This window comes from Struthio camelus, chromosome 16 (assembly GCF_040807025.1).
Source record: "Struthio camelus isolate bStrCam1 chromosome 16, bStrCam1.hap1, whole genome shotgun sequence".
Lineage (NCBI taxonomy): Eukaryota > Metazoa > Chordata > Aves > Struthioniformes > Struthionidae > Struthio > Struthio camelus.
Window position 1 is genome coordinate 17321754 of NC_090957.1, and position 15641 is coordinate 17337394.

At 49.4% G+C, this 15641-nt stretch overlaps 1 protein-coding gene across 2 annotated transcripts; it reads right to left on the reverse strand.

The window, feature by feature from the left end:
* Nucleotides 1-1669: 1669 nt before the first annotated feature.
* Nucleotides 1670-15496, reverse strand: LOC104142806 (trafficking regulator of GLUT4 1). 2 transcript variants are annotated; one of them, XR_011134857.1, is made up of 4 exons: nt 15075-15477; nt 8201-8333; nt 6987-7607; nt 1670-6882 (listed from the first exon to the last, which is right to left on the reverse strand). XR_011134857.1 is itself a non-coding variant. In XM_068910109.1 (3 exons), the coding sequence occupies exons 1-3, from the start codon at nt 15456-15458 to the stop codon at nt 7600-7602; spliced, it is 525 nt and encodes a 174-aa protein (XP_068766210.1). In that variant the 5' UTR covers nt 15459-15496; the 3' UTR covers nt 1670-7599. The 2 variants fall into 2 exon arrangements, 1 of the variants encoding a protein (XP_068766210.1); XM_068910109.1 differs by having other exon boundaries at nt 1670-7607; nt 15075-15496.
* Nucleotides 15497-15641: the final 145 nt, after the last annotated feature.

The window sequence follows — 15641 nt, forward strand, 5'->3', positions numbered from 1 at the left end:
CTTGAAGGAAGAGCCAACATACTGTTCCTTTTATCTTTTTTTTTCTTTCTTTCTTTCTTCCCCTCCCCAAAACGAGACTGCATCGTTAACTTTTTTAACATTTTAGAGCTTGCATCTTTATTAAAGTAAGGAGGTCTTTATTGTAACACTGCCTTATGAAAACGATAGGCAGAGCAAAGCCTTACTGCATTACATTAGAGGCTGGAGGAGCTGGTAGCGGACCACGGAGATGGTCCTGAATAGTCTCTTCATCATGCTACTTAGCCAACACAGACATAACAATTTCCTAAATGTAACCACAGAACAGTCAAAGTGCTGAATCTATTTCATTGCAGCACTGGCTGCTGAGTTATTACCAAATAGGTTTTGTTTGATGAGCTGCCCATAAGCGGAGTGGAGCCACAGACCTCCTAGACTGATGTTGCAGCTCTCGTAGTGAGCTCCTGCTGGTACCTCAGTGCTCCTTAATGCATCTGGCCGTTTGGGTGGGGGAGCAACGTTGCATCTGGCACGCTGGTTGCTGAATCACGCTCTGGCCTGCCAAAGTTGCACAGAATTCAAATCCACCTTTTTCCCGCTAGTGCCATAGCTGACGTGGGTGAAGGTGAGGGTGCCGAGTCTGATACCAGCACGGAAACGCTCTGTGGCCGGAGGGTCTCCTCTGTGACCCTGCTGTTGGTGGTGGCACCTTCCTCCCACACAAAGGCTCGGTGTGTGCTGGGAGAGGCACAGATTCACCCTCAGGGAGATGTGGGACTCTGCTGTCTAGTCCAGCCCTCCTTGATACACTCTGGACAGCTTGAGCATACTGCTACAGAGGAAAGGGCAGTGCAAAAAAGCTAATTCATCTCAGACTTGGCAAATCTTCTCTCCAAGCTGGGTTGGGTTGGAAACTGCATTTCCATTCATGCCTGGAGGGTGCTAAGCACGCGCGGCCAGAGGACGATGTTTGTCGTCAATGAATGAAGTCGTTGTGCAAGTCAGCTTCGATAGAGATCAGTAGCCTGGATTGACCGGGGTGCCGTTATACAGAAATAAACTCTGGTAGTGACCCAGGCCACGTGTTATACACAAACACTCAATAGCTGTCCAGTCTGGCTGGTTGAAAAACTCTTTTTGGGAAAAGACTAAAGCCAATGTTTTCAGTAATGACTGAATTTTCAGGCCTTGACTTAAACTTTAAAAGGACTTGCTTGCATTTAGGCTTTCTAAGTGGAGACCCAAAATTGCTGATCATTCTTGAAATCTGTGTTTTCAATCAATAATATAATATATATTAAGCTATAATATTAAGCTGCAGCGGCAGGGCCAGAAGTTAGAAGCAGTTCCCAGTTGCTAGCCCTTCTTTCTATGCTGCAAGCCAGGAGGACTTCTCCTATCTCTGTAGAAAAGGCATGCCTTGTTGCGCAGCTGGGTGGATACCTCCCACAAGAGCTGTGCTTTCCAGGGAAGCTGGTATTGCTCGTCTCTGCAGCACAAGGCTGGTCTGCCTGGACCTTTCTATGCTCTGACGTACGCTCTTTTCTTCTGCCGTTTGCTTATATGTATGCATTTGCAACCCACCACCCCCAAAATACCAAATCTGCTTGCTCTTGGAGCGTGAAGCAGTGGTTACACAAGTAGTTTGGATCTAACATTTTCGCATTTAGACAGAACAAAGGAGTTCACCTTTGACCATGCATGTTACATTTTATTTTTTTTCTCATGCCAAGAAATACAAAGGAAAGTATATAAGATATACCATATCATCCTGCAGAAGAAAGAAACATTTATCAGCAAAGAGAAGCGCCCAGCAGAAATTCCTGATGTGTTCATGCCGTTTGTAAAGTACGACTCTTCCAGTTTGCCTTCAGAACAGGATGAGCCTGTGCATGTAAGGCGGTTACAGCGACGGTGGGAGTATACCCTGCACTGCCACGTGAAGGGTCTGGGTCCTGGGCACCATCTAAAAAGGGCTTGGGGAGAGGGCACGTGCTCAGAAGTGGTATTGGGTTGCCTTGGTGAATACCGCACACGCTCCCTTTCTGAAGTTTCTTATCCTGGCTGTGTATTTATAGGTTTGAATTTTGCTTCCCACTGGTGTTAGCAAACGCTTTACAAATATTCCCACTTTGAAAAGGCTGCCCCCCCTCCCCTTGGCTCATGCCCAAGCATGGGAGTTTTCAGGCCAAATCCAACAGTCTTTGCCAAAATTAAAGAATGTGCGTGGAGAGAAAATTGACCTTAAATCTGAATTATTTCAGCTTGACTATGAAGCCCTAACTGTGGTTCTGTGAAGAGGTAAGTAACAAAGCGATAGGGCAAGGTTGGGAATATCAAAAAAATGACATGGGACCAGCCCACTGAGTATGTTTCTGCAGCCTCTCTCCATAGACTGAATGGAAATTAAGTTTTAATCTTATATAAAAGGCAGCATCTGTTCCCTTTGCCTACATGGAGAACTCCTCTGTGTTTGGAAGGTAAATTACTGCAGTGATCGCGCTCGAGCCTGCAGCCAGCCGAAGGTTGGGGACTTAGAGGAGCAGATTCCCTGTCCCGCGGTGATCCCCTCTCAGCATAGCCCAGCGATGGCATCGTGCTGTTAACAAGACCTGTCCCAGTTTAACAAATGGAAGAAGAGGATGTGAGGGAAAAGCCTGTACAACTCGGGCATTGCCCTAGGGGTAGAGGTGTTAAGGGACCTGTCAAATTTGCAATGGTAAGAAAAGAGGAAAATTGGAAAGGAGTGAAATAATAGGTGGGCAGAAAAAGCCACATCTAAATTACAGCAGTGAGGGGCAGCAAGTTGGACGATAAGATGAATGAGACTAACGCCCAGAAATACGATCTGTTCCCTCCATGCAAACTTCCCGCTGCTCCCAGCGCAGAACGTGCTTTGGGTGTGGAGGGGCTTTGGCAGCGGAGAGCCTGTTCTCAAGCACGCAGCCGAGCCCTCTGCGTCCAGCCGGGCTGCTTCCCCAGCACGAGGGAGAAATACCGAACCGAACCCCAAAGGCTTATCCGTTTGCAAGCCATCGTTAATACAACAGACTGATGCCAGAAAGCGCTGCGGCAATCAAGCTGACTTGCGTTAGTCCTTTTTAGGCAGTTGGTCATAGCATCCTTCAAGACACTGCTATGAAAATAAGACAGCTGGTCTGCATGACCGCAGCAAATCATTCATTCGGCTCCAACCTTCGTTCTGGCTTTTCTGTACCCAGCAAGGGCTCTGCTGTGTCTCCCCTCCGACCTCGGCTCTCCGCCAAGCCCTCGAAGAGAGGAGCCCAGAAACACCAATGCCAGAGAGGTGCCCACAGCCATACCGTTATGTGAAGAGACTCTTTCCTGAGCAGTGCAAGCCACTTATTTATATACCATCAGGACCTCACACTTGTCGATCGTAACTCCTACTTGGACTTACATTTAGATATGTTTCCCACCTTCTCTATCTCTTCAGCAAGCTATCCTCCTACCAGCTAACTTCGCTGTCAGGTAAGGCTGGATTTCCACAGCATCACTCGTATCTCTCGCCTCTCCTCTCTTCCCTACTTCCATGGGGGGTAGAGGTTGGCCAGATTCTGAGGATTTCGTGACTGGTAGTTGCAGACACATAGAAAACTCGCTGCTAACGTGTGCGTGCTTACAGGATGCTGCAGCAGGTGGCAAAGAGCTGTGACATAAGTAATAGGTCTTAGTTGTGGAGATGGAAAAGTCTTTCTGTGACATACTTTTTGTGATCACCCTCCTGTGTTCTAAAAACAAAGTCAAGGCAGAGGAGGAGTTGTGCCTCGATTTGGAAAACAAGATTACTTGTGCTTAGTTAGAAACTAACTCAGCAAAAATTCATGAAGGATGCTTTGGGGCGAGGGGTTTCTTCTGATTCAATTCTGATACTATTGGCCTTCTAAAAATGCTTCGGAATTGGCAAATAATGTGGCAGCTGTTTGTTTCCCAGAGGTAGAGCGAAGGAGGAATGCCTCGGGATGGCGTTCTGCCGTGATTTAGTTCCTCATAACACAGTAACGTTTGAAGTATGAGACAAGGGTTGGGGGAGGTGATCGAATTCTTCCTTTGCAAACGCTAGCTGATACATCTAAGACATTCAGTGAAAGGCTGCAACTGAAAGAACAAAATGGGCCACGGAGCTGGGGTAAAAAGAGAGAGTGAAATGGAGAGCAACTTCCTAAGGATCTAGTGGCAAAAACCTTTACAAAATGTTGAGTTGCAAATAGATGTGCAAGTTGTCAGAGAGCAGGGTAAAGAGGCCCTGTTTCTAGGTAATCCTGTGGAGTTTATTTCTGTAACGCTGTGTTGAGCCCAAGAGACCCAGGCAACAAGAAAACGTGAAAAAAAATACATATATGTGTGTATATGTGTATAATAATTTGTTGCTCAGAAATAACTGTAGAGGCTTTCAGCTGGGTCTAAGATGTATTCATGAGTGCAGAGCAGTGGAATTATATCTAATCAGAAAGAAGACTGAAAAATGAAAGGAGCTTGTTGCTGTCTGCTTCACCAGCCTAGGACTCCTAGCCGTTTCGCGAAGCCCCATCAGTTAGGACGGCAATGACAGGTATGCCGGTCTATTCTGCAAAGTGTAGAGTGTGTTTGTCTGCATAGTTCCCACTAGAGAAAATCACATTGCAAGGAAATACATGTTCCCTTGTACATATTTATATTAAGGGCAAGAAAGAGTAACTGGTTTCTCTCCCTAGCTGTACAGGGTATGCAACCTTCAGCAACTTTGCCATCTGTGCAATTAAGCAGTGTAATGCTAAACCACCTCACATGGGGTTGCAAGGTTTAATTCTTTAAATGTGGTAAAGCACATTAGGCTCTTTCGATGAAAGGCTTTATATGATGATAAAATAGCATTTACATTTTTATTTAATAAATATTGGACTCTCTGAAGTAGTGTAATTCATTGCTGCAGTTTTCCTTGAATATCAGCTCTTCCTGTTCTAGGAGGATCTTTCTCAGCCCTTACCATAAGCTGAATTTCAGCAGCTCAAAGAGTAAAGGGTAAGAAGATGCATGGACAGTTCGCACTGTGGTAATGAATGTCAGAAAAAATAACGCATGTTACACAGTAAGCGGCTTCTGGGTTCAAGTGTTACAAAGGAATTGTTTGGGGATTTGTTGGGACAGAAACGTCATCTGCAGTCCACCATAAGGTGACAGAGTTTTTGTCTCAAAGGGAGAGTTTCTGATGAATAATGGGACAAGAGATGTGATTCCCAAGGGGCTCCCTGATAGTGGCTGCGGGGGGGGGGATTTACACGTGATGAGGCCGGGCAGTGCTCAGCTCGAGACTGCCGCGTTTCAGCTGCCCTCGGCTCACTGTTCGCTAAAGCTCGCAAAGCTGTCCCTAAGCACCAAAAACGAACTGCAAGAGAAAGGTTGGAAATGTGGTCCATTTTAGAAGCTGTTAGTTTCTAATAAATCCCTGGGAATGGGGTGGTTGGGAATGTAGCTCAGGAAAGTGCTGTAGTGATGTGCTATTGCTCTGAGTCCCTGCGATCCCATCTGATCTAAAGAAAAATATTAGCAGTGTGTCTAGGGGATTTGGCTCTCTTGTCCCCTGTCAAATAATGTCTAGCAAAATAAAATGTTTTAATGAGGAGCAAACAAATGGGTGATGAGATTCTTCACAGCTAAGGCCATGGCTCTGCAAGTTAGTTACCGCACAGTAACCGCGGGGCGAATTTATGGCACATCAGCTCTTCTGTGCTCCACTCCCTGCGTGGACTCGTGTGCCCTGTGCGCGAGGGATTTCCCCACTCGGATCGCCCAGGAAGGAAGCTAATGCCAAAGAGTCACGATGTTATGAAGGTTCTTGTAGCCTGCCTTACTGTGCAGTAAATTCCTCATGTAGACAAGCACTCAGAAGCATTAGATTTGATCTCAAGTTTTTCCAAGAGATTCATGGTACAGAGCGAAGGAAGTGCCCTGGAGCACCTTATTTCTCAGTGCAGTCTATATATCTGGGTTGTTAGCTGCAGACAACAGAAAGGCCAGGGAGTGCAGCTCTGTGTCTGCAAAGCTCTCAAAAAGGAGAGATTTTCAGCTAATATAGAGCCAGTGGCTATAGCCAGAAGCCATCTACAAAGCCTGAATTTAAAAAAACAAAAACAAAAAACCCAAATCAAAACAAATTAAAAAAAAAAAGGCAATGAAGCTTTGCATAGTCTGGGTGGCTGAATATAGCACCATACCCAGTAACGAATCGCAGCAAGGAGGGGATGAGAGATGGTGCAATATGGGACAAGGCTGGGCAGGGAGAGCGTCGGGAGCTAAGTCTGCGGAAAACGTCCGAGGGAGCCACATGCTGTGGAAGACTTGGTGGAGTCAGGGTGCAGTTGAGCAGATCTGGAAGAGCTAAGTCTTTTTTTTTTTTTAATATAAAACATTAAAAAATAATACCTATGGAATTGACCCCAGCCAGCTCCTGGAACGCTGGAGATACTCAGGGATGTGGAAGAGAGTGAGAGATTTAGGGAGAGGAGCAGGGATTTTAAACTCCTCTGTGCCTCTGAAGAAATCTCCTTGGTCATCCCTAAGCTGAAGCCCAGAAGGGTCAGGGGAGATCAGCACTGCCGGTGATGGAGTCTGGGTCATGCTTTAGCTTTTCTATGACAGACATGACATGATGTGACATGATATAAATGCTTAAGTGGGTAGAATGGGCTCTCTGTGCCTTGGTACTGCTGCCACAGATAAACCAGGCCCTTTTCTCAGTGCCACAAGTATTAACCTCACTTTGGATGCACAGAGAAAAAGGAATGTGTAGTTTCACAGAGAAAACATTTTTCCTTCCGTTAAAAACCCCAACATGGGGTCCAGGTGAGGAGGAGCCTGGCGTTTTCATGCAGCAACATCCTGCTCTCCCAGCTCTGGCATATGCTGTAAGTGATAAAAGAGCTTGTATGAACGGACATGGAGAACATTCCCAAAGGCATGCAAATGGTCATTGTCTCTTTTTTCATCAAAAATACAAAAACACCCACCACATTCTCCAGCTTTTATAGCTGTGTGTTGTTCAGAGCAGAGCTATGTTTCTTCTGCGGTTCTGCTCTCCCTCCTCCTTCGTGGAACAGATTTCATCTCCTGATGGCAGTTTGAGCTTTTTTTGTAGAGATAGAGAATTTGACAATTTTAAAAACCAACAGCCCCTCCCAAAATACAGTAGCTTGCGCCAAAATTCTCAGGAGGACTCCTCAAAATGTCCTGTTCTCTCCTTACATTTTCTTTGAAATAAGCTTCGTTCTTGAAATTCTCTCCTCCTCTTGCATTTTGACGATAGTTGTCTCCCCACTCCGTGAGTTTTGCTGGAGGGGAATGAGGTAGTGGATTTCCCCCTTCTCCACTCCACTTGGGATCTGATGTTCTCTCCCATTGCTTGTTGCGATTTATTATCCAATCCTTTAGTTTTGTACAAATTCATCTTCCAAGAGGCTGTGAAGTAGATGCATGCATTTCTTCAGATGGCGCTCCAGAGCAGACTTTTCCCAGGGCTGTCCACTTATACCGTGACAATTTTTGTTGCAAGGCTGAAAGTAAAAACCCCAAAAGGAAAGTTGTCTTCCTCCTCTTCGAGGTATTTGCATGCTGAAATGTCTTCTAGGAAACTGTAAAATAAAGAGAGTCTTAGGGCAGCTTCCAACAGTCATAGCTGTTTCCCTTATGCTCTTGGTTTGGGCTCTGGGTGTTCAAGCGTGCTGGATCTGAGGTTCCCATTTGCCTGAGCAGCACTGCTGGTTTTGGCAGGTGGGCTTATGTTTGGGAGTTTCTCCAAATATTTTGGGATTGCAATTCTAGGCAGATTGATTTGTGTACTGAATCACTCCTGTTTTACCTCACTACCATGCTTCTAAACCCGACCCTACCTTGATCAGGGTAAGACCTGCAGCACCAGCCAAACTAATTTCATCTGGGAGATTTAGTACGGTCACTAGTGCGTTACGGGTCACCAAGAGAAGGACTTTCCATTCCGGTCCTTTGAACAGTGTCTACTACTGCTACAAGTAACCTGTTCTCCAAGGGGTTTTGCATATTTGTGTGCAGTTAAGGGCTGGACACACTGGCCAGGATCGTGCAGGTGCTTAGTGCCCTGGGGACGTAGGCTAGTGTCTCTTACAAACGGCATGCTGGAGGCAGCACGCAAGGAACAGCATGGAGCCCCTGCTCTTGCCAGGCTGCGGAAAAGAGAAGGAGATGTTACCTCTGACGCTGAGTGACACGTAGAGCACGATGATGATGGTCCCCAGGATAATGGAGACGATGCTGAGCAGCCTGGCCATGCGGCCGAGGCGCCGGGCTCCGTCCATGTCCCCCTGCTGCCCGCTGTTCCTCGACTGGTGGAAAAACACAAACACAGAAACGGGGTCTGGAGAACGGTCACAGATCTCAGGTGGTTCTCTGACTGTAGTCCCCAAAATGAGAGCTACTGCGTTAGCACGTGGGTCTGGATTTACAGTCCTCGGCTCTCACAGAACAGCTTAAGTATTCCATCCACAAGCCTAGGTCCTTGACAGCCTCTGCTGTCCTGCTAAGCTGAACTGCTCCGGGCTGACCTGACTGGGATGTCTGTTGTTCTGCTTTCCCCAGGGTAGAAGCTACACTGACTCAAGTCTTTTTTTTTTTTTTTTTTAAATTGATGTGACTAAGGAATAGCCCCAGTGTGGGATATGAGGCGTAGTGAAGCCCCCAGCTGACAGCAACTTCTCTTTGTCTTTATGGAAAAAAAGCTAAAATTCTTTACTTCAGTCCCCAGAGCAGCTCACTTACATGGAGACTCTGAAGAGGGACTGCATGTGCCATAGGTACCACTGCACTTTGTCCTGTGCTAGGATGCACTTTGGTGCCTCTGCATTACCCTGAGTTTCTGCATTGGCTTACATAGGTTGTGCTTGTCATGTCTGTTTTTGAATGCTGTCCTTCTACAGGGATTTCTTGCTCTTGTGTCAGCTGTAGGAGGGAAAGAATAGTCCCTATAGCTTCTCTAGTCTGCTTCTGGTTTCATTGTGTTTTCTCCTGCTGCTCTATTGATTTCCTCATGCACTTCAGAGAAAGCTTTCCTCTGCTCTAAAACTAAACAGGATTCCCTAGCTACGGCAGGTATGCGGAAGGGGGCAGGGGGAACTTGCAGCTGGAAATTATTGTGTGTAGGTTCATTAATAGGATCCCCAAGTGTTGGAGCTACAATGGGGCTTTACCTCATGCTGATGTTTTGTAGGCACTGGCATCATAACGAGCCTGAAGCCTGCAGCCTCTTCGTGGTATGAATTGCAGCAATCCTTGTTGGGAAGAAGTGACAACCCATGGTGGCCAGAGAATGCAACTTGGAGCTTCCCTTGAGCTGTCCCACAAAGACCCCTTTGCTTTTCACTGTCCCATAGCTCTGTCAAGGCTGGCCGTCAAGGAGCCTGCTGGAGACCTAGCTCCTGGGGCTCCTCTGATGCTTGGTAGTGGTCTGGCCACTACAGCTGCACGTGTCCTTCCATAGCTCACTGTGGGCTCCCCAGGACCTTGCCTGGTGTCTGACAGGGCAGCAAGGGCAATACCACGGCCTGACTCCTCTGAGCCTCGTTATCAGCTGTTTCACTGCCCTGTGCTCAACAAAACTGCTGGACAGCTAGGCAAGAGAAGACTCTTCCTATGCTAAGCACACTCAGAAACCTGAGGACCAAGCACAAGGCTCATCAGAAAAAGTGTAATTCACAAGTACAATTAGATGCACCATAAACCTTCAGAGTAAGTGATTAAATAAGGAACAATCTTATTTCTTGCTCTCGTAATCGGCAATAATTTGGTTCCCAAGTGAAAAATACTGAAATCAAAAATTCCTGGTGAGGAAAAAGCATTACTGCTGATAGAAGAACACAAAGTGCTCCTCAGCCTGTAGAAATGAGTGCGCCAGGCTTCCTGCATTTGGCTGCGCGAGGACCTAGCACTTAGCAGAAGGCCAGTTGAGCAGTACGACAGTGAAGTTATTATGGTTAAATTACTCACAGTGCGTCAGCATTCGTGGCGCGTGTGATGGAGAGGCTGGAGTCTCTCCATCAGCAAAACAAGCTCCCTTCTCAGGATGAGCCAGGCAGTATGTGCCCGGCATGGCCCTCTGCATGGGAAACCCGTCTTCCTGAATTCACACAGGCAATGTTTCGCCTCAGACCGAAACAATCAGGAAGGGCTTTTGGAGGGCGGGAATTTGGATAAGGAGTTTTAAGATCCATTGGTAAATTCTCACGAGTTTGGGAAGGCTTGGAGTGGGCACAGGGCAGGTGGAGACGGCGGCAAGGAAGAGGAAGCCCAGCACCCCGGGATGTCACCTTGCCCTAGTGCAGGAGTCTGGCAAAATTCCCCTGGACGTCATTGGGGGCTGGGGTTTTGTAGATATTTGAACCACCTTGAAACAGTTAATCTTGTGTTGTCCTTTAGAGATATTTTTAAGTACTTAGCATTTGCTCCTGGGTTAAAGCTGTCTCCGGCCATGCCTGCCCTGGCTAAGCCGTGGGTCTCCGGAGAGGAGCGGGAGCAGGAGCAGTCTGCTGAGCTGGGTCCGAGCGCGGCAGCTCTCTGAAGCCCACTACCACGCTCCAATTTGTGATTTTGGGCGGTGGCTTTTAAAAAGAAAACTAGGAAATTTCTGAGTAAAAGAAATAAGCTATTTTAAAAGAATTAAAGATGGAGTGTATCAAAACAACCCCACTTCCCTTTCAAAAAGTTTGTATCTCAGCAATAACAACTGCACTGTAAAAGGTCCCTTTCAAATGCTTAAACACAAGAAAACGAACAGTCAGGAGGCCTAGCAGAGCTCCACTGCCACGTAACTTCCTAGTGCTAGCCACGGCTTCATCCTGCGAATGCTACGGTATGTTAAACAAACAAACAAATAAACAAACCAGAATTCAAACTAACGCGTACTGGATGTGACTACCCCATTTCCCGTCCACCGGGCTTTAACATCGCCACCTCCTTTTCCACTCTAGTCAGCACCACGATGCCGCAAAGGAGCAGTGCCCCCGCGCCCCGCTGCGTTAGCCGCTGCTCCGTAGCGCTCAGGTAGTTAAAATGCAGTTTTTAAGATTTGCGTGTGTTTGTCGCGGTCGGCATCACCGTGTAAAGAACCAGAGCCTCAAACAGGCGATTCCTCCGCATTCCCGCAAACGTCCTGCTCCCCTAACACATCATGCTGTAGAATATTTTCCACAACACTTGACGTTAAGAGAGCTCCTGACCTTGTTCCTTTTGGACTCTATAGCACGTTTGACAGACAATATGTCTGCAAGAGCGTATTGTCTGCCAAGAGCCTATTTTCATTACAGAGCAAGAGGTGACAAAATTAAGCCTCATGGGATGGTGGTGAGAGATGGGGGAGGATACAGTAGTATAGGCATTGACAGGATCCCTTAACTGCTCGCTGACAATTTTTAACATTTTAGATTTTTGTAGGCTCAGAGTTTCGTAACAGAAGTGTAATATTTTTGCAGGGTGTGGGTTAGATTGCAGTGAAACATACTCTCAGTTTTAGCTTTCTTCTAGGGAAAATATATGGGCTAACAAATTTGATCACTACAGCTTCTGCAAACGTTTACTGCTCGTTTATCCTGAACAATTATGAAAAATACATAAGTATTTGCGTGGCGTGTTTAGCATGCATTTGTTACTGTATGTATATTATTCTTTGGAGTGGAACGGTTTGATTATAGCTGTCTAGTATCAGTAATCCTGTATTTTGCTTTCTACATAAAAACACGAATGTTTTGTTTATTAATCAAGACTTGCAGAGGCAGAATATCTTAAAAAATACTCGAGGGCTAAGGGGAAGCGTGTCAGTACGCGTATAAAGGAACGCAGTATTACAATGGAGTATTAAGAAAACACGAACAACCCTAGGAGTAGGGCCGGGAGGGCCATACTTGACCTCAGCATGCATGGAGTCAGATACGTGTAGATGATCCGAAAGAGAAGTTAATATTACCTGTTTTCAAACTGTTATCTGCTCAAGTTACTGTTCAGAAGGTTAACCTAATAATTAAGCTAAGTCTTCTTGTTGCAAATTAAGGCAATTACTTTTTGTGCTAGTCCCAGGGACAGAGAAGACAAATCGTCACCTCCTCCTCCCTGCAGTCTTTCACAATTTAGCAGCCAGCTTTGGACGTGCTCTGCTGGCTTCCACCATTTCTTCTGAATAAATCATTAATATTTAAGGTTTCTGTTTTCTTGGAGAAAACATTCTGAGAGAGGTGCAAGTCAACATCATGCTTGGATATATGAATATATAATTTTAAAGGACTAAGGACAGTTTGACTTCTCCTACATCTTTCTATAATGACAGTACTTATTTTGGACACCAAATGCTGTGCAGAATCGCACTTGGCTTTACTTTATGCTGTTTCTGGTGGGATTTACCTTTCTTTCTCACTTCACCTAAGTCGTTCCAGGTGGTGTTGGGTGCTGTTTGGTGACTGTTGGGTGGCCCCTGATGTGACTGTGCTTTGGTAGTAAGGGGATGGGTTTTGATAAATGAAGTGTGTGTGTGTTGTGGGCCCTGCACTGCTCTCCTTGTGCGACTGCTCCTGCAGAGCTCATCCTGCGCTCGCGGCTGCCAGCATGGGGGCTGGGAGGAACCCAAACCCGGTTGTGCAACCAGGTCAGGAATCACCAAACTGGTCCTCACTTTGTCGAGAAAACACATCCAAGGGTCAGTGGAGGAGCCTGCAGATGACTCGTTTCCATGAGACCAGCAGAAGCCAGGAAAGGCTGGGGGGCTACAGCGGTTTTTTTCTACCTCTGGCCATAGGCCCTGCTCAGGTCTGAGAGCAGCTTTTGAAAAATGATTTATGAGACTCTACATCCAAAAGCATTCATTTGCTTTCCTCTCTGGTTGCTGCTCATTGCCCAGAAAAGCTTTCATGTGCAAAAAGCATTGACTTAGGAAAGAAAAATACAATCGCAGAGCTAAAAGAAAGTCAGCACATTGTCGAAGTGCCTCCCCCCTCCCTGGCTGCGAGTGAGGCTCAGAGCTGGACGGGAAGGCTCTTCCCCAGGTACTAGCAATGGTAAAAGCCTACTTCCTGCTCAGATTTGCAGGTGCTCAGGAAACCCCAGTTTTTATGCTATGGGGACACCCATGCCTTTAGGAGGCTCTGTAATCACTGAATTCATCCCCAGCAAGTGAAACACCAGCTAGTGCCCTGAAAGCTGTTCTGTCTGCAGGAGGAATTAGTCAGAAAACGTTTCCTGGCTCCCCAGGGGTAGTGTGGAGCCAGGATTGCTCCTCATCCTGCTCTGCTAGAGCCGCGCGGGAGTCCCTGGGCTGGCAGATGGTGTTGGGGTGTGCTGTGGACCCAGGCACAGCCAAAGAGAAACAGCAGGAATAAACTGAGCCTCCCCACAGAGGGGGGCTCAGAAGGGTGACTGAGAAGGGTCCAGAGGATGAGCACTGGCTCAAAACATGCTGCACATACTAGAAGTCATGCCCTGGAAAACAGCTCGTCTGAGTGCACCTTCTGCCTTGGAGGCTCCAGGCCAACTGTCCCCCTTCCCTAGGTCTGTGTGAGCGGTGGCTGGTTGAGGTTTTCAAAGTCTTCAGAAGCAGAGGCCAGCAGAAAGCCAAGTGTCTTGGCCTGTTGTCACTGCCTCCCTTTGCATTTAACACAGTAAGTATACGTCAGTGCATCACAGACTAGTGATGTCAACCTCCTCCTTGTTTCTTCTTCTACTCCATGGGGCTTGTGTGTGTGTTTGAAACCCAACCCCAGGCCCAAGGCACATCCCCACCGGCCTGGAGGCTCTAACACACCTGCAAAGGAGACTGCGAGAACCTATTTTGTGTGAAGGCTGATGTGGCTGGAAAATCCCTGTGAGAGACCTTGCTTATTCCTGAGAATATGCAATACCCATCTGCTTTGCCTCTCGTCGCAGTGCAAAGCCAAACGCTGCTGAACCTGGCTTACCCATATGCTGGCTAAACAGACCCCACCATGCAACTGTGCCATGTGGATGGCAGCTGGCACCTACAGAAATGGATTGCTCCTCAAAATGGAAACTGGTCTTTCTATAGGGCTCTCCATAGCACCTACCAGTGTCTGACTCTTCAAGTTGTTGCTGGCTTTTGGGGAAGTGCTGACTCCATATCCCCCTTGGTGTATTTCTGTGCTATAAGCAGGCAATTGCTTTCCCTGAGCTGATTTTCGTAGGAGAGATTTGCCTTGATTGCAAATCAAGAGCATAAAAGGTACCCAGGGGCATGTAAAGCAGCAGGGCTCTTTCCTTAAAGGTAAGGGGGTGGCTGTACGTGCAAGGCTCTGCTGACTGAGCTGGGAGCGTGGAGCCACCTGTACCTGAGTGGGGTAGGAGGCTGGCTGCCTTTTTTCTCCCCGGCTCTGATGTTGGTGTATTTGCCGAGTTGTAGAGGATATTTAAAGCAGAAAAATTGCTTCTTAATGCAATTAAAAGAGCTGCAGGTGCAGCCAGTTCCTTTGAAGTGTCTGAGAACAGGAACTACCCGACAGCCAGCGCAAGGGGACTGGCAGCGTCTCCCGGTGCTGCAGGGGTGGGCTCGGCTGCTAAGGGGTGCGCAGGGAAAGCCCTTGTCCTGGCTTTGCCTCTGGTCCCCTTCCCGGGGAAGCGCGGGGAGCCGGGCTTCAAGCACGGCAGCGGGCTGCGAGCTCCCCGTCGCTGCCCAGAGAGGGACCGTCCGCCCCGGGGGCGCCGGCGGGGAAGGCGGGGGGGGAGGCAGCGTGTCCAGCCCTGGCTCCCACCCACCTCCCAGTCCCAAGTCCCGGGCTGCGGCTTTTCCCGGCGTGCGGAGGGGCCGCCCCGCTGCGTCCCGCCGGCCGCTGCCCCGGGCCGGCAGCCGCTTGGCCAGCTCGGCCCCCCCTCTCCCCCCCCCCGCACCCCGCTGCCGCGTCCCGGGGGCGCTGCCGGGGCTGCGCGGCCGCCTCCCGCCCCGGCCCCGCCGCGCTGCCGGGCCCGGCGGGGGCAGCACCGCGGACAGCTCCCGGGGCGGCCCCGCGCCCCCTCCCCGGGCCGCGCCGTCGAGGGGCGGCGGCGGGAGGCCGGGCGGAGCCGGGGCGCCCCGCACTCACCATGATGGAGAAGACGAGGGCCACGACGTTGATGGGCCAGACGGGGCAGAAGCAGGAGAAGATGGCGAGCACCAGGTAGTCCCTCGGGCGGCCCTGCTCCGGCGCCGCCGTGCTGGTGGCCGTGGAGGAGGCTCTGCCCAGGCTGATCCGGGACGGCGAGAGCGGGGCCGCCTCCAGGTGCCCGACCGACACCGACTTGTAGGCGAGCCCGTGCCCGTTGCGCTCCGCCTCGCCGGGCAGCGCGGCCGAGAAGGACTTGGAGCCCCGCAGGCCCTTCTCCTCCCGGCCCTCGGGCGCCGCCAGCAGCTTCTCGGTCTCCAGGGAGCGGGCGGGCAGCGCCGAGCCCGAGCCCGAGCCCCCGGGCGCGGCGTCGCCGCTCGCCATGGCCCGGCGGAGCGGGCTCCGAGCGCCCCCGCCGCCGCCGCTCTGCGCCCGGGGCCCGCCGCCCCGCCGGAGGCCGTGCCGGAGGAGGGGCCAGCCCGGCTCGGCCCCCGGGGCAGGATCGGGGCCGCGCACCGCCCTCGGGGTGTCCCCGTCCCCCCGCGCCCTGCTCGGCCGCCGCCCGGC

What these genes read in the sequence shown, in the direction of transcription:
- LOC104142806 (XM_068910109.1), bottom strand. Translation starts at nt 15,458, where the DNA reads ATGGCGAGCGGCGACGCCGCGCCCGGGGGCTCGGGCTCGGGCTCGGCG. An exon ending in CCCTCGTCTTCTCCATCATG is followed by an intron (nt 8,334 to 15,074) that starts GTGAGTGCGGGG and finishes TTTTTCCACCAG; the next exon opens with TCGAGGAACAGCGGGCAGCA.